Source organism: Saccopteryx leptura, chromosome 7 (genome assembly GCF_036850995.1).
Source record: "Saccopteryx leptura isolate mSacLep1 chromosome 7, mSacLep1_pri_phased_curated, whole genome shotgun sequence".
NCBI lineage: Eukaryota > Metazoa > Chordata > Mammalia > Chiroptera > Emballonuridae > Saccopteryx > Saccopteryx leptura.
This window is the reverse complement of record NC_089509.1, coordinates 120,384,434-120,408,925: the sequence shown is the minus strand read 5'-3', so window position 1 is coordinate 120,408,925 and position 24,492 is coordinate 120,384,434. Positions and strand designations below refer to the sequence as shown.

Genomic DNA, 24,492 nt, shown 5'->3' with positions numbered 1-24,492 from the left:
CCCGCTCGCTGCCCACAGGCTGGGGAGGGGGAGGGCTACCGCCCAGGGCCACCCACCCTGGATTCTAGCTCTTCGCCAACGAGCCAGCTGGCAGCCGTTCCTGCCCGAGTCCGTCTGGAACAGGCCTGGGCAGGTGCCCTGAGCTCCTGACGTCTCCCGGTGGTGGGGGCGGTGCCCTTTCGCCCCAGGACCGCCCACGTGCTCCCCGCCCCTTCCCTCCTGCTCCGGGACCGCCCACGTGGGAGCACGTGGCAGGCCCAGGTGAGGGGCAGGCGGGCCGTCCTTCCACGTGGTGGCCGCTGTCCTGGGAGGCAGAGCCCGGGCCTCCAGCCCCGTCAGGCCACGGGAGCAGGGGCACACACCTGCTCTCCCCGGGCAGGAATTCTGGAATCCTCGGTGCGTCTAGGAGCTCCTGGGAGTGCCAGGCCAGCCTTAGCCATCCCCTCGTCTGCCTGTGCCCTTGGCATTGTCTGCGGCTGCTCCTGTCGGGCTCACCTGCCTGGCATATGCAGTCAGTCCCTCCTGCCAAGTGGGTCTCCCATGCCCACCCAGGCACAAGCCCAGCATCTCCTCCCTTGGGGTCGGCGTCGCTGCCCGACTTCCCTGGGCACCCCCCAGCGCGTGCACCCTGCGGGCTCTGCCTTCTCCTCACTCCTGGGCCTCAGGCCTCCTGGGCCGGGTGCCACGGGTCCCGAGGACCATGGTGGCTTCCCCAGGCGGCCGGCACAGACACCACGGACCAGGTGGCTCTTCTCACGGCCCAGAGGCTGGAGGTCCGAGGTCCAGGTGTCTGCCGGCAGGATGGACCGTCCCCAGCCTCCAGCGGCCGCTCACGCCATCACGGCGTCCCTGCCCCGGTCGTGGGTCCCCGGCCTCCCTTTCCCACGGTATTCGCCTTGTGTCTGTCTGCCTCCCGTTCTCTCTTGATGAAAATAAGGACGCCAATCCTGTCCAATTACGGGCCACCTGCCTCCCTCCCGTGTGTCGTCACCATAACCAGTTACATCTGCAAGGACCCCCTGTGAAGTGAGGTCACCTTCTGAGGTCCTGTGGGTCACAGCCCTGGTCGATGAGCGAGGGGCCCTTCCTGTGGGTGGTGGGTGGAGAGGGTGGCCCCTTGAGCGTTTCACGCCGGGCTCCTTGAGACAGAGCCGTGCCTCCCCAAGTCTGCACAGGCCCAGAGGGGCTGTGTGAGGCCCCCGGTGACAGAACACGGTTGTCGGAACATCCCCTGACCGCTCAGGGGCTTCCGGGCACAGCCCTGGTCTGGGCGGCCTCAGCTTCGAGCTTTGTGTTGCTTCCTGCTTGGTCCTGGGCCAGCCCCCTGCCCTGTGGACCGACCTCTCCATTCCTGTCAAGGTGGACGGGCCAGGGCCACCCAGTCTGATGTTCAGAGCCTGGTAACTGCTGGCCCAACCGGGTTGGGCAGTGAGGGGCCGGCCTTAGGGGGCAGATGGCCCCTGGCTGGGAGTTGTGACTATGTCACCAGCGTGCCTTGCACAGGCTCAGGGTCCCCACGGGTGAGCGGGTAGGCCTCTAAGCAGGGAGCACAGTGTGTGTGGGGGGGGGGGGGGGCAGGGCAGGGTGTGGAGAGGGAGGGGGAGGGAGGCAGCCAGCGCGGGGGAGGGGCCGCCCGGGAGGCTCGCTGCTCACTTGTGCGCAGTGCTCCCTGGGTGCTGGAGGCTGGGCTGGGTGACAGGGCAGCCCCAGGGGCCTTCATCAGGCCTGTGCCCTCACCACCTCCCTGACCCCAGATCCTCAGGGGCCCGGAGCCCTGCCCACCACCCTGCTGGCCCCGGGCACATCTCCACGAGGCGTGGGCTGGGGCTTTGACAGGAGGAGACCAGGTTGTTCACAGACCAGCCCCAGGCCCCGGGCAGAGGGCGGGGCAGACAGAGACCAGTGCTCAGGGCTGCAGGGTGGGGCTGAAAGACCAGCCCTCAGCACCCCGGGCAGGCCTCTGTCAGTGGACAGGGCGGCCACAGCCGGGCCTGGGGCTGAGGACCGGACCTGGGCCAGAGCTGACGGGTAGGGGAGGCCCTGCAGGAGCCCCCAGCTCTGGGCACCGCCCTCCTCACCCCTCCTTGGTACCTGCCAGAGGCCCCCCTCACCCCCGAGGCTGGCCCAGGCCTCATTCGTAGGCCCTGTCTCCTTTAGCCACACCCTGACCTCTGATGGCCCGTTGTCTGCAGGCTCCTCCCAGAGAACTGGGCACTGGGCAGGACCCGGGCTGGCTGGGCTGGCTGAGTACCCTCTGCTCTGATCACTCAGGGGTGCAGGTGGGGAAACTGAGTCCCACAAGGGGGTTCCCGGGCCTCGGAGCACCGTTTATTAAGTGGCTTCTCTTTAGCGCATCACCGCCCCCCAGCCAAGCCCTGCTGGACTGAGGGCGTCACCTCGCCCTGGCCCCAGCTGTCCGGTGTGGGCACCAGGTGACGGTGAGAGGGTGTCCCAGAGCGGAGTGGCCCTGTTCCGCGGGCATTGGGTGTGTGGTCCCAAGGGTGGGGGGGAGGGCTGTGGGAGGCACAGGACCCTGGTCGGTCCATCCACCCACCCATCCATCCACCACCCACTCACTCGCCCATCCATCCACTGTGTGCTCGCCCTCTGCTCATCTCGGGGACACAGAGATGAACAGCCACGGTCCCTGCTCCACAGAGGAGCACAGTCTAGTGAGAAACGCAGTTGGGTTTCCTGAACCCAGCCGCCCCGGGCCCGGCAAGCACTGTCTGTGTCCTAAGCCTCCTCCACCCCTGGCCGACCCTCGGATGGTGGATTTGACTGCAGGCCAGCATGTGTCCCTCCCGTGTGGGCAGCAAGGCCCTGCCAGGTACGCCTGGAAGAGACTACAGCCCCCGGGTCTACCTGGGGGGACACGTATCCTGGGCTCACCATCAGTCAGCGCCTAAACCCGCGCAGGCGTGTGGCCCGTGCGTCACAGCAGATAACGTCCTCAACACGGAGGGACCTCTGTCGGAACCTGTGGGTGGCTGTCTGGGCTCACCCCTGTGTCTGGACACATCCTCAGTGCCCAGAGCCCCCTGTGGCCCCTCTGCTGAGCCTGGTGCGATGTCCGAGTGCATCCTCACGCGTCCGGGGCCCCAAGTGCCCGTCCCCGGCTCTGAGGGCTGCGGGAGCACACCCCACCTCCTGTGACCGCGTCCAGGCTCGGGGGAGGAAGATGATGCCATCTCCTGCCAGGGTTGGCTCAGGCGCTCACTGGCGCTTCCAGTTGTCATGGAGTGGGAGGGACGCACGGGGCCAAACAGAAGTACATATTTCAAAGGGACAAGGCCCTTTTTTTTTTAGAGACAGAGAGAGTCAGAGAGAGGGACAGATAGGGACAGACAGACAGGAACGGAGAGAGATGAGAAGCATCAATCATCAGTTCTTCGTTGCGACAGCTTAGTTCAGGGGTCGGGAGCCTATGGCTCACGAGCCAGATGTGGCTCTTTTGATGGCTGCATCTGGCTTGCAGACAAATCTTTAATAAAAAAAATAATGTCAAAAATATAAAAACATTCTCACGTATTCCAATCCATTCATTTCCTACCGCTCATGTTCATGGTTGCAGGTGGCTGGAGCCAATCACAGCCATCCTCCGGCACAACAGCAAATTTTTATTGGATAATGCCTAACGTACATGGGTCGTTGTATGGCTCGAACGGAATTACATTTTAAAATATGTGGCGTCGCCCTGGCCGGTGGCTCAGTGGTAGAGCGTCGGCCTGGCATGCAGGAGTCCCAGGTTTGATTCCCGGCCAGGGCACACAGGAGAAGCGCCCATCTGCTTCTCCACCCCTCCCCCTCTCCTTCCTCTCTGTCTCTCTCTTCCCCTCCCGCAGCCAAGGCTCCATTGGAGAAAAGTTGGTCCGGGCGCTGAGGATGGCTCTGTGGCCTCTGCCTCAGGCGCTAGAATGGCTCTGATTGCGGCAGAGCGACGCCCCAGATGGGCAGAGCATCGCCCCCTGGTGGGCATGCCAGGTGGATCCTGGTCGGGTGCCTGTGGGAGTCTGACTGCCTCCCCGTCTCCAACTTTAGGAAAATACAAAAAAAATAAATAAAATATGTGGCATTCATGACTCTCAGCCAAAAAGGTTCCCGACCCCTGGAGTAACCCCTTGCTCAAACCAGCAACCTTGGGTCCAAGCTGGTGAGCTTTGCTCAAACCAGATGAGCCCGCGCTCAAGCTGGTAACCTCGGGGTCTCAAACCTGGGTCCTCTGCATCCCAGTCCGACGCTCTATCCACTGCGTCACCACCTGGTCAGGCAGAACAAAGCTCTTAAATAATTCAACCCCACGTCCCTGCTCCCTGTTCCCAGCCTGTGGGGACTGCCCACAGGACAGGCTGGACAACCTCCCTTGGAGTGACCTAACACCCAACAAACAACTGCCACCTCCATGTCACTGTGTATTTGGGGTGGGAGGCTGGGGGCCATGGTGGGGGCACAGGTCAGACACACAGCTAAATGCCCCTCCCTGGGATATGGCCATGGCCCTGGGGGCACTTGGGTTGTCACAGTGATTTAATGGTGAAGTCAGGGAAACGAGGGATCCCACACCTTCCAGAAATGCCAGTAGAGCCCCCACAAGAGACACTTGAACCTAAGCCGGAGACAGGATGGGACCAGGGCAGAGGGAGCCCAGGGAAGGGCCAGCCTGCGGCTTCCGACCGGGAGGCAGCTGCAGGGGTGGGCAGACTGGGTGGGCAGACCCTTGGAGGGCGGAGTGGGTTCTCGCTGGGGTGCACAGGAGAAGTTCAGCGATAGAATTCAGGATTTGTAAACTTGGCTAAGGGAGATACTATGTTTCCCTTTTCTCTAAGCTCTTAACCGAGAGTTACATTTCCTGTTACTGTGAACACGGCTCAATGGCATTTCAGCGTCTGGGAGTCGGTCACCACTGAGACTTCCCCGTCCGTCCCTTCACCTTTGTGATGAACGGACAGCGCGAATACCGCTTACCCTCGCCACAGCTCTGAGGTTGGTCCGCGTGACCCGCTGCAGGGACGCTCTGCGGGCACTCGTCACCTTTCGGACGACGCCCTGACAACTGTCACACGCTGCTCCTGGTTTCCTTCGGGACCCTCTGCTCAATGTTTCGCTTCCTTATTCCAAGAAGGGGGTCTGCAGGCGTGAGTGAGAGAGAGTAGCTGGTGGAGCCCCAGGGTCAGCACCCAGGGAGCCATCGGGTGGGAGCCCGGCCAGCTGCCCGCGGGTGGCATCATGGGGACGGGGACAAGGAAAGAGCCGTCTCTCGGAGCCACTCAAGCAGGTGTCCCCTGAGCTCCTCCTGGGTGCCGGACCCTGTTCTTGGTGCTGAAATGCAGCCACAAACAATGCCGTCACCAGGGACAGGACAAGAATCAGAGGTCTCACGAGCTGTGGCTTTGCCGGCTGGCCACAGCAGTGACCGACCACGTGTGAGTTAAGACAAGCACGGGGGGGGGGGTTGTGGTCACGCTCCCCCTACCCTCACTTGGGAAAAGGGCTGAGCCCAAGCACGGCTTACCTGCTCCTGCTGTGAGCGGTGGCCTCTGGCCCTGTCCTCCTCCTCGGCGAGCACTTGACATGCACAGAAAAGTCAGGAAGGCTGCCTGGAGGAGGGGCTGCAGAGCCAGAGGAAGGAGGGCAGGGCTCTGAGGGAGGCCACACCCTGGTTGAGGACCAATGTCCCTTGAATCTACTGGCCATTCTTAGTGACCGTCATCTCAGAAAAGGGGCGGATCCCTGGAGGAAGCCAGAACGGCCGGCCATGCTGGACACGGCTGGCCTTGCTGGACACGGCCTGCCTGCGGAGGCTCAGGCCCCAGCGTTGCACTCTGGCTGTGTGACCTTGGCCGACCCTGAACTGCTCCGTGCGCCTCGGTGTTTTTTTCCGTAAAGAAGGGGTGTTAGCAGTGCCTGCCTCGTGGAGTGGCCGTGAGAACCAGTTCCCAGGGGGGCCGCTCCTCTGGGTGCCGGGCCAGAGCTCACGCCGCCCAGGATGGGCGTCGGTGGTCTTGGGAGCAGCTGCTGGAGAGGCAGGTGTTCTCGCCCCAGCCTGGTCTGTCTGCCAGAGGCTGCTGGTGGGGAGGGGTCCACCTGCCCCTGGCAAGGCTGAGGAGCCGCCCTGTGGACGCCAGGACTCGGGGGTCCGGTCTGAGGGGAGAGGCTGCCCTTAGTCACCTGGCGCTGTGACTCGGAAGTTAGGGATTTCAGGACGAGCTAGCCGCAGGCCCCTCCTGGAGGGGTGGCCCACCATGAGGGAGCCCAGCCCCCACCACAGGGCCTTGGAGAGTGGCAGCTGGTTTTCAGAAGGGAGCTGTGACCAAGGCCCCAGAAGACACTGCAGGCAAGGTCGCGAGGTGGGAGGGGCACGCAGACAGTGCCAGTGGGGCCCCACGGTGGGGCAGCCTGTGACCGAGCCTGGTGCTGGCGGCCTGCTTCAGAGAAGGCGCCTGAGGCAAGGGTCATGTGGGGCCTGGTCATTGTCCTTCTGGCTTCTCTCTGGGAACAGGGCTGGCTCCATCCCCTCAGCTGTCTGCTGTAGGTCTGACTGCCCAGGGCTGTGGGCATGGGGTCCTGGTGCCACTCTGCCTGCTGGGAGTGGCTGGGCAGGGGGTGGGGCAAGACATGGTCCTGGGAGAGCGGATTCCCCGCACCCTTAGCCACCGGGCCCTCTCTGCTGGTCCTCCAGCGTGACCGTCCCGAGGAGATGACCTGAACAAGTCAGGGCATAAGACGGTCTCCACTTTCCCACCACTGGCCCCAGGACCCCGCGGCAGGATGGGCCCCGCCTCTGGGGAGCTGGGCAAGCAGGCAGATGCCACGGGCAGCTCCAGACGGACCCGTATGCGTGTGAGCGCCCACACGTGACGACGGGGAACTTGTGTGACTTTCATCCAGCTTCTCCCCCCATCTCCAGAGAAGGCTGCCACGTTCAGCAGGCAGAAGAACTACAGGACACACCGCGAAGCCAGAATCCCAGCCAGACAGAGTCATTCCATAGCATGCGTCGTGGGTTTGATTTCAAAGGGACGACAAAGGAGTTTCTGGCATAAGCGCGCCCCCGCCCCGCAGTTCTTTGTGTGGGTCCGGTCGTATCCCAAGCAGCTGGGGGAGGCTGTTTGCTGCTGTGGTGGTGAAGTACGCGTAATAAAACTCACCATCTTAACCACTGCAAGGAGCACAGCTCAGCAGCGCTGGGGGACGCTCCCGTGGTTGGGCCGCCATCGCCACCACCACCACTGTCCCCAGTTCTCTGTCACCGACTCAAAAGGACACTCTGTCCCCATTGAACACCCACTCCCCTCTCCCTCCCCTAGCCCCTGGCACCCACCCTGTCTCTGCCTGTCCTATGGATCTGACCACAGGCAGGACCTCAGCGAAGGGGCGTTCACGGTGTTGGTCGTCCCGTCCGTGGGCTCAACGTCTCAGAGATTTATCAGGCTACGTCGTAGTGGGGGGGGGGGGCTCAGTTCCTGTTGCTAAACGGTTTCCGTCGTGTGTCTGTGCCGCACTTTGTTGACCCATTTCGGCCCTCAGTGGACGCAGGTGTCCACCCTGTGGCTCCGGTGACTGGGGAACAGGGGTGTGCAAGGTTCTGTCCAGCTCCCTGCTTCCAGTTCTTGTGGACCAATTCCTTTTACACTACAAAGTCATGCGTCGTTTCTGTTTTGTTTTGTTTTGTTTTCTGAAAATCACATCCAACCGTGTCCTGCCCTGTCCTGCCCTGTCCTGCCCTGTGCTGTCCCTACAGTGCCCGCCCTGCCCCCCCCTCCTTTTGCCTGCAGGGCTGGGCTCCCTGCGGGGCCCGCACACCTGTGAGCTGAGTGCCAGCTGGAGATGGCCACCCGCCTGGGGCGGCCACGCTGAGTCAGTGGCGGGGGCCGGGCAGTCTGCAACGTGCTCGGCGGAGCTGGGAGGAGTCTGCCCGCTGGCCCAGGAATTCCCCGGGACTGGAACCCGTGGGAGAGGCCAGGACGCTTCAGCTGTGCCCAGCCTGTGTCCCCTGCCCCCTCTAAGCTGAGGGACCTCAGCCTGTGTCCCCTGCCCAGCCTGTGTCCCCTGCCCTCTCCAAGCTGAGGGACCTCAGCCTGTGTCCCCTGCCCAGCCTGTGTCCCCTGCCCCCTCCAAGCTGAGGGACCTCAGCCTGTGTCCCCTGCCCCCTCCAAGCTGAGGGACTGCAGCCTGTGTCCCCTGCCCAGCCTGTGTCCCCTGCCCCCTCCAAGCTGAGGGACCTCAGCCTGTGTCCCCTGCCCCCTCCAAGCTGAGGGACCTCAGCCTGTGTCCCCTGCCCCCTCCAAGCTGAGGGACCTCAGCCTGTGTCCCCTGCCCAGCCTGTGTCCCCTGCCCCCTCCAAGCTGAGGGACCACAGCCTGTGTCCCCTGCCCAGCCTGTGTCCCCTGCCCCCTCCAAGCTGAGGGACCTCAGCCTGTGTCCCCTACCCCCTCCAAGCTGAGGGACCACAGCCTGTGTCCCCTGCCCAGCCTGTGTCCCCTGCCCAGCCTGTGTCCCCTGCCCCCTCCAAGCTGAGGGACCACAGGCTGTGTCCCCTGCCCAGCCTGTGTCCCCTGCCCAGCCTGTGTCCCCTGCCCCCTCCAAGCTGAGGAACCGCAGCCTGTGTCCCCTGCCCCCTCCAAGCTGAGGGACCGCAGGCTGTGTCCCCTGCCCAGCCTGTGTCCCCTGCCCAGCCTGTGTCCCCTGCCCCCTCCAAGCTGAGGGACCTCAGCCTGTGTCCCCTGCCCAGCCTGTGTCCCCTGCCCCCTCCAAGCTGAGGGACCGCAGGCTGTGTCCCCTGCCCAGCCTGTGTACCCTGCCCAGCCTGTGTCCCCTGCCCCCTCCAAGCTGAGGGACCTCAGCCTGTGTCCCCTACCCCCTCCAAGCTGAGGGACCTCAGCCTGTGTCCCCTGCCCAGCCTGTGTCCCCTGCCCCCTCCAAGCTGAGGGACCGCAGCCTGTGTCCCCTGCCCAGCCTGTGTCCCCTGCCCCCTCCAAGCTGAGGGACCGCAGCCTGTGTCCCCTGCCCCCTCCAAGCTGAGGGACCACAGCCTGTGTCCCCTGCCCAGCCTGTGTCCCCTGCCCCCTCCAAGCTGAGGGACCGCAGGCACACCACGGGAGCTGCCCGGGTTGCCTCTGTCGTGTCAGGAATAGGGAAGAAGGAGTTGCTGTGAAGAATTTGGTTCTGAAACCCGGAGGTAGCTGAGACCCTCACATAGGGAGCCCTCTGTCCGTCCGGACACGGGGGTGGCCAGGTGTCTGTGATAATGAGACCCCCTTGTGGGGCAGGAACTCCCCCCTGTAAGGTCCTCCTCACACCAGGACGCTGCTGGCTGTCATGCTGCCTCTGGGGGTGGGGTCACAGGTCAGGGCTGAGCTGGCTTCAGGCAAGAGGTCTGGACTGTGGCTCTGGGGCCATGTTGGTGTTACTGCTTGTGTCCTTAAATGCCGGCATTGGGCAAACGTTTTGCAATTTCTTCTTTTGTTTTGTTTTGTTTTGAGAGAGAGACAGGCAGGGACAGACAGACAGGAAGGGAGAGAGATGAGAAACATCAACTCATAGTTGTGGCACCTTAGTTGTTCATTCATTGCTTTCTCATATGTGCCTTGAGGGTGGGTGGGGGCTCCAGCAGAGCCAGTGACCCCTTGCTCAAGCCAGCGACCATGATGGGGTCATGTCTATGATCCCACGCACAAGCTGGATGAGCCCGCACTCAAGCCGGCAACGTCGGGGTTTTGAACCTGGGTCCTCTGTATCGGGTCCGACGCTCTATCCACTGCGCCACCTCCTGGTCAGCCTGTAGTTTACATATGTATTGATGCTGCCCAGGTGCTGGGCAGAGTCCAGAGAAGGGAAGGGGAGGCTCCCGCAGCAGGGAGGACCCCAGGGGAGGGCAGGAGGTCTTCCTTTGGGCTGGAGGGTCCTGCAAAGGCTTCCTGGAGGACGAGAGAGTGAGTGGGCCTGAAGAGAGAGCAGAGCTGGGGGTGGGGAGGAGATGGAGTTATCAGCAGAAGCAGCCAGTCACCAGCTGGGTGGGGGTGACAGCAGGGCGGGCAGGCCAGGCTGGAGGAGTCCGTGACCTTGAGGTGGGCTGCCGGGCTTTGCGGTCAGCGGCTGGGTCAGAGGTGAGCCGTCTGTTCGGCCCTCAGTACGTATGGCAGCCGGGCTGGGCGTGGGCCGCGTATGGCCCACCCGAGTGGGCTCCTGTGGCGGCATCGGGGGTCTTCTCTGTGTTCTGGTCCAGCTGAGCAGTCTGTGCTGGCCTCGCCCGTCTGGCATCGCGGGGGGCCTGCCCTGTGTCTTTGTGGAGAACGTGGCTGTGAGGACTCGAGGAGCTACCCCCCCCCCCGCGCTAGTCCAGGATGCCCCCTGTGGACACGGCAGAGAGGCAGCCCCAGTGCACCCCTGGGGGTCTCCTCGGCTGTGCCCAGGCCCTCGCTGTGGGGGCCGGGAGCAAGCTGGATGGGAGAGCTGTGTAAGACGGGTGTGTAGAGGTGGCCCAAGCAGGTGTCTGCCACAACACGGCTTGGGCAGGGCTGAGTGTGGCCTGACCAGGCTCCAGGAGAGGAGCTCCCTGCCCTGCAGCCAAGACCCGGGGTCCGGGGAGCAGCGGGTACACACCTGGCCCTCTCTCTCCTTCATTTGTCCTGTGACCACAGCATGACTGTGAGCCCTGAAGCAGCCCCGGAGAGGCCAGTGGAGGGCGGGGAGCCCACCTCTCTGTCAGGACTGTGACCAGGCCCACTATCTCACCAGAGTGCCTCCAATCCTGGTGCCCACTGGCAGGGTGGCCTGCCCAGGGAACCCCTGAGCAGGAACCAGGCAGCGCAGGGTGCAGACATGAAACCCCTTCTTCCGGGGTCCTAGGTGTGTGTCCAGCTGGGTTGGCAGCAAGTGTCTCCATGTCCACACGTGCAGGCTGGCCTGGGGAAGGGGGACACACAGGACCACCACACGGAGGGGATGGTGGCCTCGGTGGGTGAGCAGAAGGTTTTCTCCAGTGGGCCCAGCAGGCACAGTGAAGGGGGGGGTGGAGAGTATTTGTGGTAGCCATCACCATGTCCAGGGAGGGTGAGGGCCAAAGGAAGCAATGCTGTGGTCAGGTGAGGTTTGGTGTTTTCTAGGGTCAGCAGCTCAGGACCTTGGGTTGGGGACCAGGGTCATGGAGGTGAGAGACCAGTGGACCGGAGGGGCAGATGGAGGATGCTAGGTGACCGGTGGTGACCTTTGAGTGCCCAGACAACAGTGGGGAGCTGGTCGTTGTCGGTGGGAGAGGGGACTCCCAGGTGGTCAGCTGCCACTCTGTATCAGGAAGGAAACTTGACATCATCCACCCCTACCCTAGTCACCATCCCTGCGTGGGCCCTAGTGTTTTGAGCGCCGCCGGAAACCCAAGCCTGTGCCAGTGGGTGGACAGGGTGGACAAGGGGGAGGACCTGTCCTCCCGCCTGCGGAGATGGAGAGCAGCATCCGGAAGGGGCTCGGCCGCCACGGTGGGCACCGGGTGGGCACCGGGCTGAGGGAAGAGAGGAGCTTTGGGCCGCTGCCCTGCAGATGGTGGGAGGGGCGCAGGGTCCGGGGGCGGCGCGAGCGCGGCGGGCGGGGCTGCGGGAGGAGGCGCGCCCCCGCGGGGAGCCGCCCTCGCCGTGCGCGCCAGTGCGGCTTCGGTGCCGCCCCCCGGTCGCGGTAGCAGTCCTGGTCCGGCATCCTAGCGCCCCGTCCTGCTCCGGCTCCGCTCCGCCCAGCGCTCCTCCGCCTTTCCCCGGCTGGACTTCCAGAACCCCCGCATCCACACCCGGAGTCGCGCGCATTTCTCGGAACGTCGCCACCGCTGGAGCTGCCGCTACCGCCGCAGGGAAGGGATTTCGAGCCAAGGCTGGGGTGGCGTCCGCCGAGCTGGGGTCCACGCTGGGGGATCTCGCCCGGACCCCAGCCCACCATCCGCCGCAGAGCCATCTCCATCTCCGCTCGCTGCGCATCCCCATCCCCAGGCGCGCCGCCGCCGCCGCCACCTTCACGCCCTCCTCACCCCTCATCTCCGCCACGGTGGCCGCATCACCACCTCCTCGGCCCCACCCTCACCCTGCCATGGCCCTCGTCTTCCTTCCTCTGCGTCCCCATCCGTCCGTCTGCCCTGGTTCCCATCACGAGCACCTTCGCCCATCTCCACGTCCACCCCTTGGACCTCTCCATCCTCACTGTACCCCATCTCCAGCCCTGCTCCCCACCGGTTCCCCACCTTTGCCCCGTCCCCACGGCCCTCTGCGCCAGTATGCCCGCAGCGTCCGCGCCACCCCTCCACCCCTTCCTCTGCTCCCGGGTCGCCTGCCGCAGCCCCCTTACTGCATCAAGCCCCCCTTCCTCTCCCGCAAACCCTCCCCGCCCCCTCGCGCCGCAGCCCCTGCAAGCCCCTCTCCCACCAGCCCTCCCCGTGCTTGCCGCACCCTCTGCGGCAGACCCTTCCCCGCCAATCGCGTGGCCCGCCGCCCCTCCCCTTCCCCTCCCCGCCGCAGCCCCCCAGGCGCACCCCCGCCGCCTCCCTGCCTGCCGCAGCCCCGCACCCTCCGCCCCGCGCCGCCGCGCCCGCTGCGCCAGGAGCGCTGCCGCATCTGCAGACCCCCTCGCGCCGTCTCTGGCTCCGCGGCGTGCGGTCCTCCGTCCCCAGCCGGCCCGCGGCGACTAGGGACGGGCACCTGGGGCGTCCGGAACCCCCACCGCGGCGGCAGCGACGGAGCAGCCCTGGGCCACCCGGCCTTTGTTCCGCCGCCTACGACCCAGCCCCGGGCAGCCTCGCGCCCGTCACCCGCGGGCCAGGGGGGCGGACCCCTCCCACACAGCGCAGAGGCGGCCCAGCCGGAGCCCCTCGGTTTCGGGTCCCAGGGTGTGACGGAGGCTCGGCGTCGGGCGGCAGAGGGGCTCCTTGGTGACGCTGTCATTTGGCTGGAATGGTGGAGGGGGCTTGGGGTGGTGGGTGAGGTGGTGGTGAGGGGCAGGGAGGGAGCTGGGTGGGGGTACTGCCGCTGTCGTTAGTAAGGGGGGCAAGGTGATGTTGAAATGCCCTCTCACGGGTGGGTCTGAGGCCACCCTGGGAGAGGGGCAGAGATTTCGGGAAAGGAAGGTACAGAGCCGGGCAGTGGGCGGTGCCCAGTGGTCCTCCCGCCAATTGTCCGGTGCCCCAGCCCCGTGGGCTGGTGGACACGCCGGAGGATCCTTCGGCTCCTAGAGCTGGGTGGGGTACAGAAGCAGGAGTGGGCATGAGGCAGTTGTCCAGAGCAGGGTCTCTTGCTTGGGGAAGCATTCTGCACCCTGTCCATCCGGGCCTGCTGTAGGGTCCAGAACGGAGCAGAGAGGAGGGGTGGGCAGGAGCCCTGCCTGCGGCTTTTCCAGACCTGCCCTCCGTCACCTGCTTCAGCACGGTCCAGAGAGGCCACTGAGCTAGAGAGGGTGCTTGGGTGGCCGGGTCAGCGGGTGCAGAGCACCAGGGATGTGGCTTTAACGGTGGCTGAGCAGGCAGTCTGCACACCCGCGTGAGCTGTGGAAGCTTCTGGAGAGATGGGCTTGGCATGGCGCCATCTTCCTCCCGCAGTCTCCTTGGGAGGGCTCTACAGCCGCCAGTCACAGAGCTGCCCCGCCGGCCAGGACCAATGGGCTCCATGCCCAGCATGGGAGATGGGGACCACTGTTGGGATGGGGGCCTCAGGCTAGAGCGTTGGGGTGACTGTGCTGGTGGAGTGGCTGCAGGATGGGAAAGCCGTTCGGAATCTGCCCGTGCCCTAAGGTAGGAGAGCCGGGAGCCATGTCAGCAGGTGACAGGAGGGTGTGAGCTTTTCCGAGTGCTGGGGTGAATGAGAAGCCGGAGTCCGGTGTGGCCCCAGGAGGGCTGAACCCAGCGTGCTGCTGACCGCCTTAGGGGAGGGGCAGGTACTTTAACTGAGGAGCAGGATGGGGTGGTCTGGGACTTGGGGGCCTGGAGGGTGGGGGAACACACCTGTGATGAATCCATAGCCCTCTCCTCTGCCCCTCAAGACACCCGGGGTCAGCTGAGAAGGAAATGTCCTGAAGCCTCCGGGCAGGGAGAGTTCTGGAAGGATGGAGCCAGCTGTCCAGAACCCAGCACAGGGGGACAGCAGACAGGAGGGGAGGCTTTCTGGCCAGTGGGGGAGCATCCTCAGTGCCACGGGAAGGGTCAGTAGGGGGGAGTGGGGTGGGCAGAACGGGTGGGCTGGGCAGGTTTAAAATGGATTGTGAGGAAGTGGAGCAGGACCGGACTCCTGACCTGGTCCTCACCTTTCTCCAGGTATTGAGTTGAGAGAAGTAGGGGTTTGGGGGTGGACAGGTTTGAAATGGCAGGTGGAGAAGTCCCTCAGTCTGACTTGCACACCTCCAGGGTCTGGGAGCTCCTCTCCTGGCAGGACACTCCTCACCCCAGCACTACTTGGCTTGACCAGGAGGGGCAGGCTTCTTCTGCGTTGCCCGGGGGTACCCTGGAGAGCCGGGCTCTGCTCACCCTGATGTCCCAAGACCAGCAGACGACCTACAGCCCAGGCTGACCTGGGCCGGGGCTGGGCAGAGGGGACGGACATGCAGAGCCTCGGTGCCCTGGCCGGGTGTCTGCCCTGCAGGGGGCTCGGGGGGCTGCCTCGGCCCAGTCTGTCCGGGGCCTCAGGCCGGCGCCCGGGCTCTGGCTCCGTGTCTTCACTCCCGTGTGTGACCGAGGAGGGAGGGAGGGCCGGGGGCTGTGCTGGGGCTGCCGGATCAGCACAGGCCGCCGGGCGGCTGGGCCAGGTGGCCAGGCAGGGCTGGGGTGGGGGCGGCAGGGAGGCTGCGGGGTGGGGCCGGCTGAAAGCTCTGATCGGTGGGTGTGCTGGCGCTGAAGGGGCCGGGGGCCCGCAGAGCCTCCCGGGCGCCCCCTCGTGTCTGGTGTTTTGTCCTCACCTCTGTGGGCTCAGCCCCTCTCTCTGCTGTCCGCATGAATAGCCAGTTTCAGAGTGGGGACTTGGGGGGCAGTGGCGGCAGGCACCAGGGCACCGAGCCGGTTCTGGATGGGGGGGGGGGCGCCCAAGATGCTGCTGCCCCTCTGGCCTGTGGTGCACACGCCCCTGCAGTCGGCCCTTCTGAAGAGCTGTGTCTGCCCACCCGCTGCCCCTGGACCCAGCCAGCCTGGCCCGAGCACCGTCCCAGCTGAGCCCAGGGTGTCACCTGGAAGTCCCAGGCGGGCACCTTCCTCCCTGCTCCCCTGCAGCTCACCTCTTCCCCCCCCACACACACACAACCCCAGCAGGAGCGTGGTGGTTCCAAGCAGCAGGCAAGCCTCCCGGCCCCAGACCCTCTCCTGGCCCCTGTTGTTGGAGGGCAAGGCTGGTAGGGTGGGGAGACCCAGTCAGCATGAGGCGGGGGGCTCAGGTTCCTCCTGGTTGGGTGCACACAGCCCTATGCCACCGCCACATTCTACCCCCTGGGAGACAGACAGCTCGGTATCTGCCCTGCTCTGCCCATGGGGACCCCCGGAGAGAGGGTCCTGGTCCCACTCTATGCCTGTCCATGCCGGCCAGGGGCCAGGGCCGCACATCCGAGTCAGCAACAGCAGCTGAGGGGGAGGGTGGCAGCTGGCATGCCCAGCCCTCCCTGCCTGGAGGTGCCTGTCCCCCCACACAGATGGGGGGCAGGGACGGAGGCATCTCCTCTCTGCCAGGCTCCCTCCCTCCCCCCGCCCCTCTGGCTCTTAGGTGATCTGAGAGGCCTCACTCACCCTCTGGGGTCGGGACCCCTCAGGTCTTGTGAGCCCACAGGGGCTCTGGCTGTTCCGTCTGTCCGACCAGCCTGACCGGAGGCGGGGCGGCTTCGAGGGCCTGCAGGCAGGAGTGGTGGTCCTGATACATCCTGGGCCCCGTGGGTGGGGGCAGTCCTGGCAGACGAGGAAGGTGTGAGAGCAGAGGTCACCCGGGGTCCTGGGGCCGGACGGGAGGGGGCCGTCCTTCCTGCCCCTGCGTCCTGCCATCCACACCTGCCCAGGCCCACCGCCCATCTCGGCCGCCCCCAGGGCTGTGCATGTGGGGTGGGGAGATGAAGACACAACCTCGCCAAGGCCCACCACCCAGGAGGCTCTTTAGGATGAACTCAGCCTCAGGATAATGGGCTCACTAGACTTACACCCGCCCCCCCATTCCCTGCCCCCAACCCCCAGCTCATGCCCTGGGCCAGGGTGTCGACTGCAGGTACCCCACCCACCTTAGGACCTGAGGAGCTCTGCCCAGTCTGCTTCCCCCCCCCACCACTGTGCACAGGGGTGCCGCTCAACCTCTGCCCTGGCCAGACCCTGCCCGCATTCCACTGCAGCCCGGGCCTGTGGGGAGTGGGCTGGGCAGGGGCTGTGAGGAGGGGGTGGGACCTGAGCGGCCCAGCCCCCAAACCTAATCTCTGCTGCCCTCGGTTTCCTGGTCTGTGAAATGGGATCCCAGCACCCCCTTCAAACCCCCGTTATAAAACCGTCAAAGGTGCAATGCGGCCCCTCCGGGTGGGCGCCCCTCTCTGCTGGGCAGGGCTGACTCCCCAAGCCTGCCCCCTTGACCCCGTGGAGACCTGGACAGGGCGGGGCTGTGAACAGCTGACCTGCCTGCAGGGTGGGCGGAGAAAGACGGGCTCACGTCAGACCCCTCCGCCCCCAGCCGGCTCGTTCCTCCAGCCGTTTTCCTGACTTGGGGGAGCCGTTGCCCTCGGGGCCAGTGCCTGTGGCCAGCTCAGAGCTGTCACCGCCCACACCCACAGTACCTGGCCAGGGCTTGCTGTTAGTGGAACCTTGAGCCTTAGGTGGTGCTGGGGGAGGAGGCAGAGGCTGCCCTCCGCCATGGGGCTGGGCCCGCAAAGGGCACCAGGCAGGCCTAGAAGCCGCCTCCAGTGAGCCCGCCCCCACACCCCACACAGGACCCCAAGGTGCTCTGCCCTGGGGTGAGATGTGGCCTGAGCTGCTCCTGGCCCTGGGGATGGCCCTCCCTCCTCAGCGCATGGTGACGCTCTGGGGGGGTGACCCCGACATTCCGCCCTGGGGCTCGGCCCTCTGCACCCCTGCTCTGTGCCCAGCCCCACCGGGCTTGCCCAGGGCGGGCCTGGAGCTGAGGGTCTGGAACGGAAGGGGTGGGGGCGACCTGCGCCTCCCCAGCCTGGTCTGCCTTCCCCCAGGCTCCCCCCCTGAGCTGTGTGTGCCCCCCCTGGGGCCTGCCAGCCTGAGGCGGGTTCTGGTCCCCGGGCAGTGGGTGGGGTGGAGGCCCCCCCCCCACCCTCGGCCTCACGCCGTCTCCCCCTCCCCCCCAGGTGAGCACCTGCGGATCTGCCCCCAGGGCTACACCTGCTGCACCAGCGACATGGAGGAGAACCTGGCCAACCGCAGCCGGGCCGAGCTGGAGGCTGCCCTGCTGGAGGGCAGCCGGGCCCTGCAGGCCACGTTGGCGGCCCAGCTGCGCGGCTTCGATGGTGAGTGGGGCTCGGGGACCACAGGAGACTGAAGCAGTGAGGACCTAGGCCCACGGGGCCTCCCCCGGTGGGTGGAGTCGGGGGCACGGGGCAGCGCTTCAGGTTGGGGGCTGGGATTTGGGGTCCCGGGAGCAGAAGGCTGCCCACTTGCAGTGGTTCGAGCAGTGGAGCCGTGAGCCCCGGAGTCTGAGCCGTGTGTGCCTGCCCTGTGGTGAATGCAGCCCAGTATGGGTGCAGGTGCATGCTGAGGGGTGTGCGGAACCATCCACTCCGTCAGGCCCTGGGAGGGGACCCGTTCTGCGCCCAAGGTGGCTCCTTGCACGGGTGGAGCTCTCCAGGGCAGCTGCCAGGGACCCGCTTTGGGCTGGCCACCGGGAGGCCCGGAGCCAGGGAGCTGGGTGTGAGGGCTGAGACCCGACGGGGCTGCAGAGTGCCGGGCCCGCCCTGGGGTGGGGACAGGAAGAGCTGGGGCTCCCTCCAGGGCAGCTGCCACGGTCGAGCCGTTACTCCCAGCTCCGCACGGCAATTATGCCGACCCTGGGTAGAGAGCAGAAGACCCTGGACAATGACTGTGGGGAGTAGTTGCAGGGGGATCCCAGGAAGTGACCCCGAACCAAGTCTCCGTGGGAGAAGAAGGCAGCAGATGGGGCAGGGAGGCCAACGGGGACCCTGTGTGGCCTTCGTCCCAGGGCGTGGGTCTTGGCTTCTGGACTCCTGTCCACAGCAGCCGGCCTCACAGGCGCCCAGGGAGCCATGACCCTTGAGGCCGTTTCCACATGGCTGCTAGGCCTGGCCAGTTTTAACTGACCTCCACTCGTTGGGGCCCACCTGTCCCCATCTGGTTGGCCGCACTGTGCTTGCCCCTGGCGAGCCTCAGAGCAAGCCTCCCCGCCCCTCTTGGAAGAACGGGCGGGATGTGGACAGCCACCCCCTGCAGTCCTGGGTCCGCCCTGAGTGTGGGGATCCTCTGTGGGTGTCCTGGGCAGTCCCCCGAAGTCTGGTCAGGCTGCCACAGCTGGTGGGGGGCGGGGATGGGACGGGTGGGCAGGGGTCCCCGCTGGCCTCAGAGCCGCGTCCCTGTGCCCAGATCACTTCCAGCACCTGCTGAACGACTCGGAGCGGGCGCTGCAGGACACCTTCCCCGGCGCCTTCGGGGAGCTGTACGCGCAGAGCGCCAAGGCCTTCCGGGACCTGTACGCGGAGCTGCGCCTCTACTACCGCGGGGCCGGCCTGCAGCTGGAGGAGACCCTGGCTGAGTTCTGGGCCCGCCTGCTGGAGCGCCTCTTCCGGCAGCTGCACCCGCAGCTACTGCTGCCCGACGACTACCTGGACTGCCTGGGCAAGCAGGCCGAGCCGCTGCGGCCCTTCGGGGACACCCCGCGGGACTTGCGTCTGCGGGCCACCCGCGCCTTTGTGGCCGCGCGCGCCTTCGTGCAGGGCCTGGGAGTGGCCGGCGACGTGGTCCGGAAGGTGGCCCAGGTGTGCCCAGCTGCCCGGGGCTCTCGGGAGCCCCTCGGGGACCCTCACCCTCCCAGCTGCCCAGGGCTCTCAGGAGCCCCTCACGGACCCTCACCCTCCCAGCTGCACAGGGCTCTCAGGAGCCCCTCGGGGACCCTCACCCTCCCAGCTGCACAGGGCTCTCAGGAGCCCCTCGGGGACCCACACCCTCCCAGCTGCACAGGGCTCTCAGGAGCCCCTCGGGGACCCACACCCTCCCCAGCTGCCTTACATCCCAGCCCCCTGGGCCCCCTGCTGACCCTGAGTGTCTGCCCGGGGAGCTTTGGACAGCGGTACATCTGAGGACGTGAGCTCTACTGCAGAGCTCTCCCACCCACTGCTGTCCAGTCTGGTCCTTGGTCAGTCTGGATCCCGGGCAGGAAGGGAAGAGAAAAGGGCCTGGGGCTGGACACTGAGCAGCTACAGGGTCTGGCGGACAGGAGATGAGAACGGCCTCTGCTTGGAGGCCGAGCTGGCTGGGGCCGGGTCACGCAGGCCGAAGGCCTTGCCCCATTGGGCAGCTCACGTCAGACTCACCTGGTCACAGGTGTGGGAGAGCAGTAGCCTCAGACCCACACCGCCCTGGGTGTGAGCCACCTTCTCCTCCAGCTGGGGTCCTGAGAAAGCCGTCCCTCAGCCCTGGGCCTGGGTCCCCTCGTCCGCATGGCAGCTGTAGTCAGAGAAGGGCTTCCCCAGGGGGGTCAGTGACGGCAGCCAGGGGGTGATTATCAGCATGCGTCCTCCAAAGCCCCCACTCCGGGGCTCCTTGGGGGGGCTGGGCCCCCGGCCGCGAGGTGCTCAGGCTGCCTTGGCCCCCCAGGTGCCACTGGGCCCCGAGTGTTCCCGGGCCGTCATGAAGCTGCTGTACTGCGCGCACTGCCTGGGGGTGCCCGGCGCCCGGCCCTGCCCCGACTACTGCCGCAACGTGCTCAAGGGCTGCCTGGCCAACCAGGCGGACCTGGACGCCGAGTGGAGGAACCTCCTGGGTGAGCCTCGCCGCGCCAGGGCCCTGGGCGGCGGGCGGCCCCCTGGGGTCAGGGAGGGAGGGTTCCTCTGCACGTCCTGAGTGGGCTGTGACAGGGGCAAGTTCCTGGGAGGGAGGAAGTCCTGGGGGGGTCAGGGAGGGAGGGTTCCTTCTGCACGTCCTGAGTGGGCTGTGACAGGGGAAAGTTCCTGGGAGGGAGGGTTCCTTCTGCACGTCCTGAGTGGGCTGTGACAGGGGCAAGTTCCTGGGAGGAAGTCCTGGGGGGGTCAGGGAGGGAGGGTTCCTTCTGCACGTCCTGAGTGGGCTGTGACAGGGGAAAGTTCCTGGGAGGGAGGAAGTCCTGGGGGGGTCAGGGAGGGAGGGTTCCTTCTGCACGTCCTGAGTGGGCTGTGACAGGGGAAAGTTCCTGGGAGGGAGGAAGTCCTGGGGGGGTCAGGGAGGGAGGGTTCCTTCTGCACGTCCTGAGTGGGCTGTGACAGGGGAAAGTTCCTGGGAGGGAGGAAGTCCTGGGGGGTCCATCCCTCCTGCCCTTCCCCACTGGGTGAGCGCCCCAACATGCTTACATGCCAACACGTGAGTAACACGTGGTGGGCCATGAGCTAACACGGGTGCAACTTGGCACACACATGCCCAGAGGTATGTCACACATGATGGACCAACATGCACATGTGCCAACATGTATGTGACACAGCGGGCCACCGCACGTATGAGCTAACAGACATTGCTGATGTGTACATGTTAACACGTGGGAGCTTGCATATGTTGGCATGAGGTGAGCCGGCACACAGACGTGTAAACTGCCCTGTGTGTTCACGCTTGTGTCAGACTCCATGGTGCTCATAACTGACAAGTTCTGGGGCCCGTCCGGCGCGGAGAGCGTCATCGGCAACGTGCACCTGTGGCTGGCGGAGGCCATCAACACACTGCAGGACAACAGGGACACGTTCACGGCCAAGGTGCGGGCAGGAGGGTGCGGTGGGCGTGGGAGGGCTGTCCCAGACGTGGCCTCGTGCCGCTCCAGGACGCCGGTGGTCTCCCCTCAGGTCATCCAGGGCTGTGGGAACCCCAAGGTGAACCCTCACAGCGCCGGGTCCGAGGAGAAGCAGCCGCGGGGCAAGCTGGCACTTCCGGACAAGCTGTCTACAGGCACGTTGGAGAAGCTGGTGAGCGGCCCCTCAGCTGGCCGGGCCCCCGGGGACGGGAGGAGAGGGAGGCTGGGCTGGGGAGCCCAGGGGCCTGACCGCTGCCCCACAGGTCTCTGAGGCCAAAGCCCAGCTCCGTGACGCCCAGGACTTCTGGATCAGCCTCCCCGGGACGCTGTGCAGCGAGAGGATGGCCATGAGTGCCGCCAGCGATGACCGCTGCTGGAACGGCATGGCCAAGGGCCGGTAGGTACCGCCTGGCTGAGCTGGGTGCTGCGTGCTGCACGACACGGGTCACACAGCAGGACACAGAAAGGGACGAGGGCCACACCCTCGCCTGAACCAGCTCTCCTGCGCACACACGGTGCCGGTGCAGCCACAGCCCACGCGGCAGGGCCAGCTTGTGCTCCCGTTGGTCCCTGCAAACTCCCGGGGGGGTCTCAGACATGCTGCCCGCCCCCCCACAGAAGGAGGGACGTGCTTGGGCGGCGCCCATCTGCAGGGACTCGGGTGGTCACCAAAGGCCTGCTCTCCTGGCCCCAGGTACCTGCCCGAGGTGATGGGCGACGGCCTGGCCAACCAGATCAACAACCCCGAGGTGGAGGTGGACATCACCAAGCCCGACATGACCATTCGCCAGCAGATCATGCAGCTGAAGATCATGACCAACCGGCTGCGCAGCGCCTACAACGGCGAGGACGCGGACTTCCAGGACGCCAGTGAGGGCGGGGCTGCTGGGCTGGGGCGCGAGGGCGGGAACGCTAACAGTGGCTGGGAACGGTGGGCGGCCAGAGAGCCCCGCCCCACTGTGCGGGGGAAGAGTGCGGGGGCGGGGGACGCTAACAGCGGCGTGGGCGGCCAGAGCTGCCACAGGGCCCCGCCCCACTGTGCGGGGGAAGAGTGCGGGGGCGGGGACGCTAACAGCGGCGTGGGCGGCCAGAGCTGCCACAGGGCCCCGCCCCACTGTGCGGGGGGAACAGTGCGGGGGCGGCGGGCACTGCCAAGCACAATTGAGACCCGGCTGGGAAGTCCGGCCAGCCTTGGCAAACCCAGGCCATGCCAGCTGCCCAGAATCAGGGAGCCACCTAGCATGGGAGGCCCCCCGCAGGGACGCTGCATTCGGGGTCCCCAGGGCTGGGTGGGCCTGCCCCAGCCTCCTGAGTTCCTCTCCCCCCCCCCCCCGTTCCCCCAGGCGATGACGGCAGCAGCTCGGGCAGCGGAGACGGCTGCCTGGACGACACCTGCGGCCGGAGGATCAACAAGAAGACCTCCAGCTCGCGGACAACCCTGAACCACGCCCTCCCTGGCCAGTCGGAGCGGGAGGGTGAGAAGACGGGGGCCGCAGGCTGCCCCCAGCCCTGCGCGGCCCTCGTGGCCCTCCTCCTCGCCCTGGCCCTCTCAGTGGCCAGGCCCCCATGGCGGTAACTGCCCCCGGCCCCAGTGCCTGAGGCCAAGGACGGACTTTGCCAAAACGCAGACAGACGATATTTAATTTTCCTGGGCCTGGAGGCCCGGGGCAGGACGGAGAGGGACAGCGGGAGCCTGCTGCTCTGGGGACAGGGCGAGGGGCACTGCCCCCGCCCCAGGCCTGCCTCTGGTCACCCTGGCTCTTAATTTTGTGTGAGGCCCTCAGGTCAGCCGGGAACAATGTCCCCAAAAGCCATGTATTTCAGGGACCTTCCGGGGGCCCAGGATCTGAGTGTGCCCCCCGCTGGTGCAGGCCTGGGGGCCTCCCTCCTGGCCCCGCCTCCTGCCTCCCCGGGCACCTTGCCCCCCAGCTCCCTGCACTCTCCTGACAGTGCCAGGGCTGCGGGGAGGGGCCCTGAGCCTGTGCCTTCCTCTCCTGCCTCCTCCCGGGACAACTAGGGGCTCCAGGTGTCAGAGAGTGGTGAGGCCCCACCCCTCAGCGCCCCGAGAACCCTCCGAGAGGGCGTCAGGGTTTCCGCCATCCGGGATTTCGAGGGGCCTTTGAGATTGTGCACGAACCTTTCATATGCAACCAGGCCCCTGCCCTGTGATGCCACAGCACCCCGCCCCCAGCCCCTGAGTCAGGGGAGAGCCTGTCCAGTGAGGTCGGCCCCGAGGGGGCGCCACTGCTGGTCCCCGTGGACCTCGTCCTTGCCAAAGACCAGCTGGTGGGGGGAGGGCTCACGTGTGCCGTGAGTGGCAGCCGGCATGGCCGCGCATCCTAGGCTCTGCTCTCGGGTGTCTGGGGGGTGGACTTGCGGCCCCTCGCCATGCCAGGGGAGCAGACCCGGGCCCTCCAGAGAGGCGGGCATCCCTTTCACACTCGGGGCGGCGTCTGCGGCCTGTGCAAGGACTGCCAGGAGGGGCGGCCTGGCCACAGTGCCCCTTTCCGTCCTCACCCAGATGCAGACAAAGGGCCAGGCACCAGCTCAGGTGACACAGACCAGGGCTAGGGGTGACCCTGTGGTGGCCTGGCCACAGGGATGCTGAGTGGCAGGTGAAATTTCAGCTCAGGTCCAGAGAGTCCCTGGCACCGCAGGTCGGAGGGAGGCCCGGGTCCCTTCCTTGACCCCGCCAGCTGCAGGGAGCCTGGGGCGCTTTGACAGTTAAGGGCTTTTCCAGATACAAACTGCTTCCCGTCCTGGCCCTCTGGGGCTGTCCTCTCAGCTTCTCCCCACAGCTTTTTGAAGGACAACCTTCCGTCGGCCGGGAATCAGGGTATGTCCCTGTTCAGCCAGGCCTGGGGGCCCCTTCTTCCCGGGCCCCAGCTGCCGCCGGCCTGGGGAGGGGCCCAGGCAAAGAGAAGGCCACCCTGGAGGGCCCAGGCAGGGACCACGGTCCCGGCCAGCACCAGGCTCCGGGCAGGCTGCTTAGCAACGCATTGCTTTCCCTCGGGTCGGGGAGCATGCTGGCCCCCCCGCACGGCCCCCAGTGTGCTGAGTCCGGGCTCCCAGCCTGCGCTCCACCCCCGCCCACAGGCACGCCCACCCCTTACTAATGCCGAGGTGTTGGGATGGGGGCTGGGCCTGCGGGCAAGGGCCACTGCTGTGCGCCGGGGCGGCACCCTGGCTGCATGGGGATGGGTCCCGTGCTCCGGCCCGCCCGTCCTCCTCGTGTCTCTGGGCGGGGCTGGCCGGGCGGCTGTGTCCTGCTCGTGGCGTCAGCAGGTGACGTGTGTTCCTTGCGTCCTCGTATGAATAAACGGCTGGAGAGCTCATGCTGCTGCTCTGGTCCCTCCCTGCGCAGCTCAGCAGTGGGCACAGCCCTGGCGACGTGGCTGCGCTCAGCACTGGCCCCACAGCTGCGAGGGGAGGCTCTGCGTGTCCCCATCCTGCCCCAGGAGGACGTGGAGCCCCGGGGAAGGAAAATGCTGGGGCCTCCCTACTGTCCACCCAACCCCTGCTCTGGACACGTGCCCAGGAAGGGTCCAGATCCTGCCAGATAGCCTCGGTG

The 24,492-nt window shown here is 66.2% G+C and overlaps 1 protein-coding gene across 1 annotated transcript in view; it reads left to right on the top strand.

Moving 5' to 3' along the window:
* GPC1 (glypican 1) overlaps nucleotides 1–24,258 on the top strand; it is a 30,641-nt gene extending 6,383 nt beyond the window's left edge. The window contains exons 2-9 of the mRNA XM_066345432.1: nucleotides 17,290–17,448; nucleotides 18,536–18,927; nucleotides 19,766–19,931; nucleotides 20,756–20,886; nucleotides 20,974–21,093; nucleotides 21,185–21,318; nucleotides 21,616–21,791; nucleotides 22,265–24,258. Coding sequence (XP_066201529.1) covers nucleotides 17,290–17,448; nucleotides 18,536–18,927; nucleotides 19,766–19,931; nucleotides 20,756–20,886; nucleotides 20,974–21,093; nucleotides 21,185–21,318; nucleotides 21,616–21,791; nucleotides 22,265–22,497 — 1,511 coding nt within the window. The 3' untranslated portion in view covers nucleotides 22,498–24,258. The remainder of the gene's footprint in view (nucleotides 1–17,289; nucleotides 17,449–18,535; nucleotides 18,928–19,765; nucleotides 19,932–20,755; nucleotides 20,887–20,973; nucleotides 21,094–21,184; nucleotides 21,319–21,615; nucleotides 21,792–22,264) is intronic.
* Nucleotides 24,259–24,492: the final 234 nt, after the last annotated feature.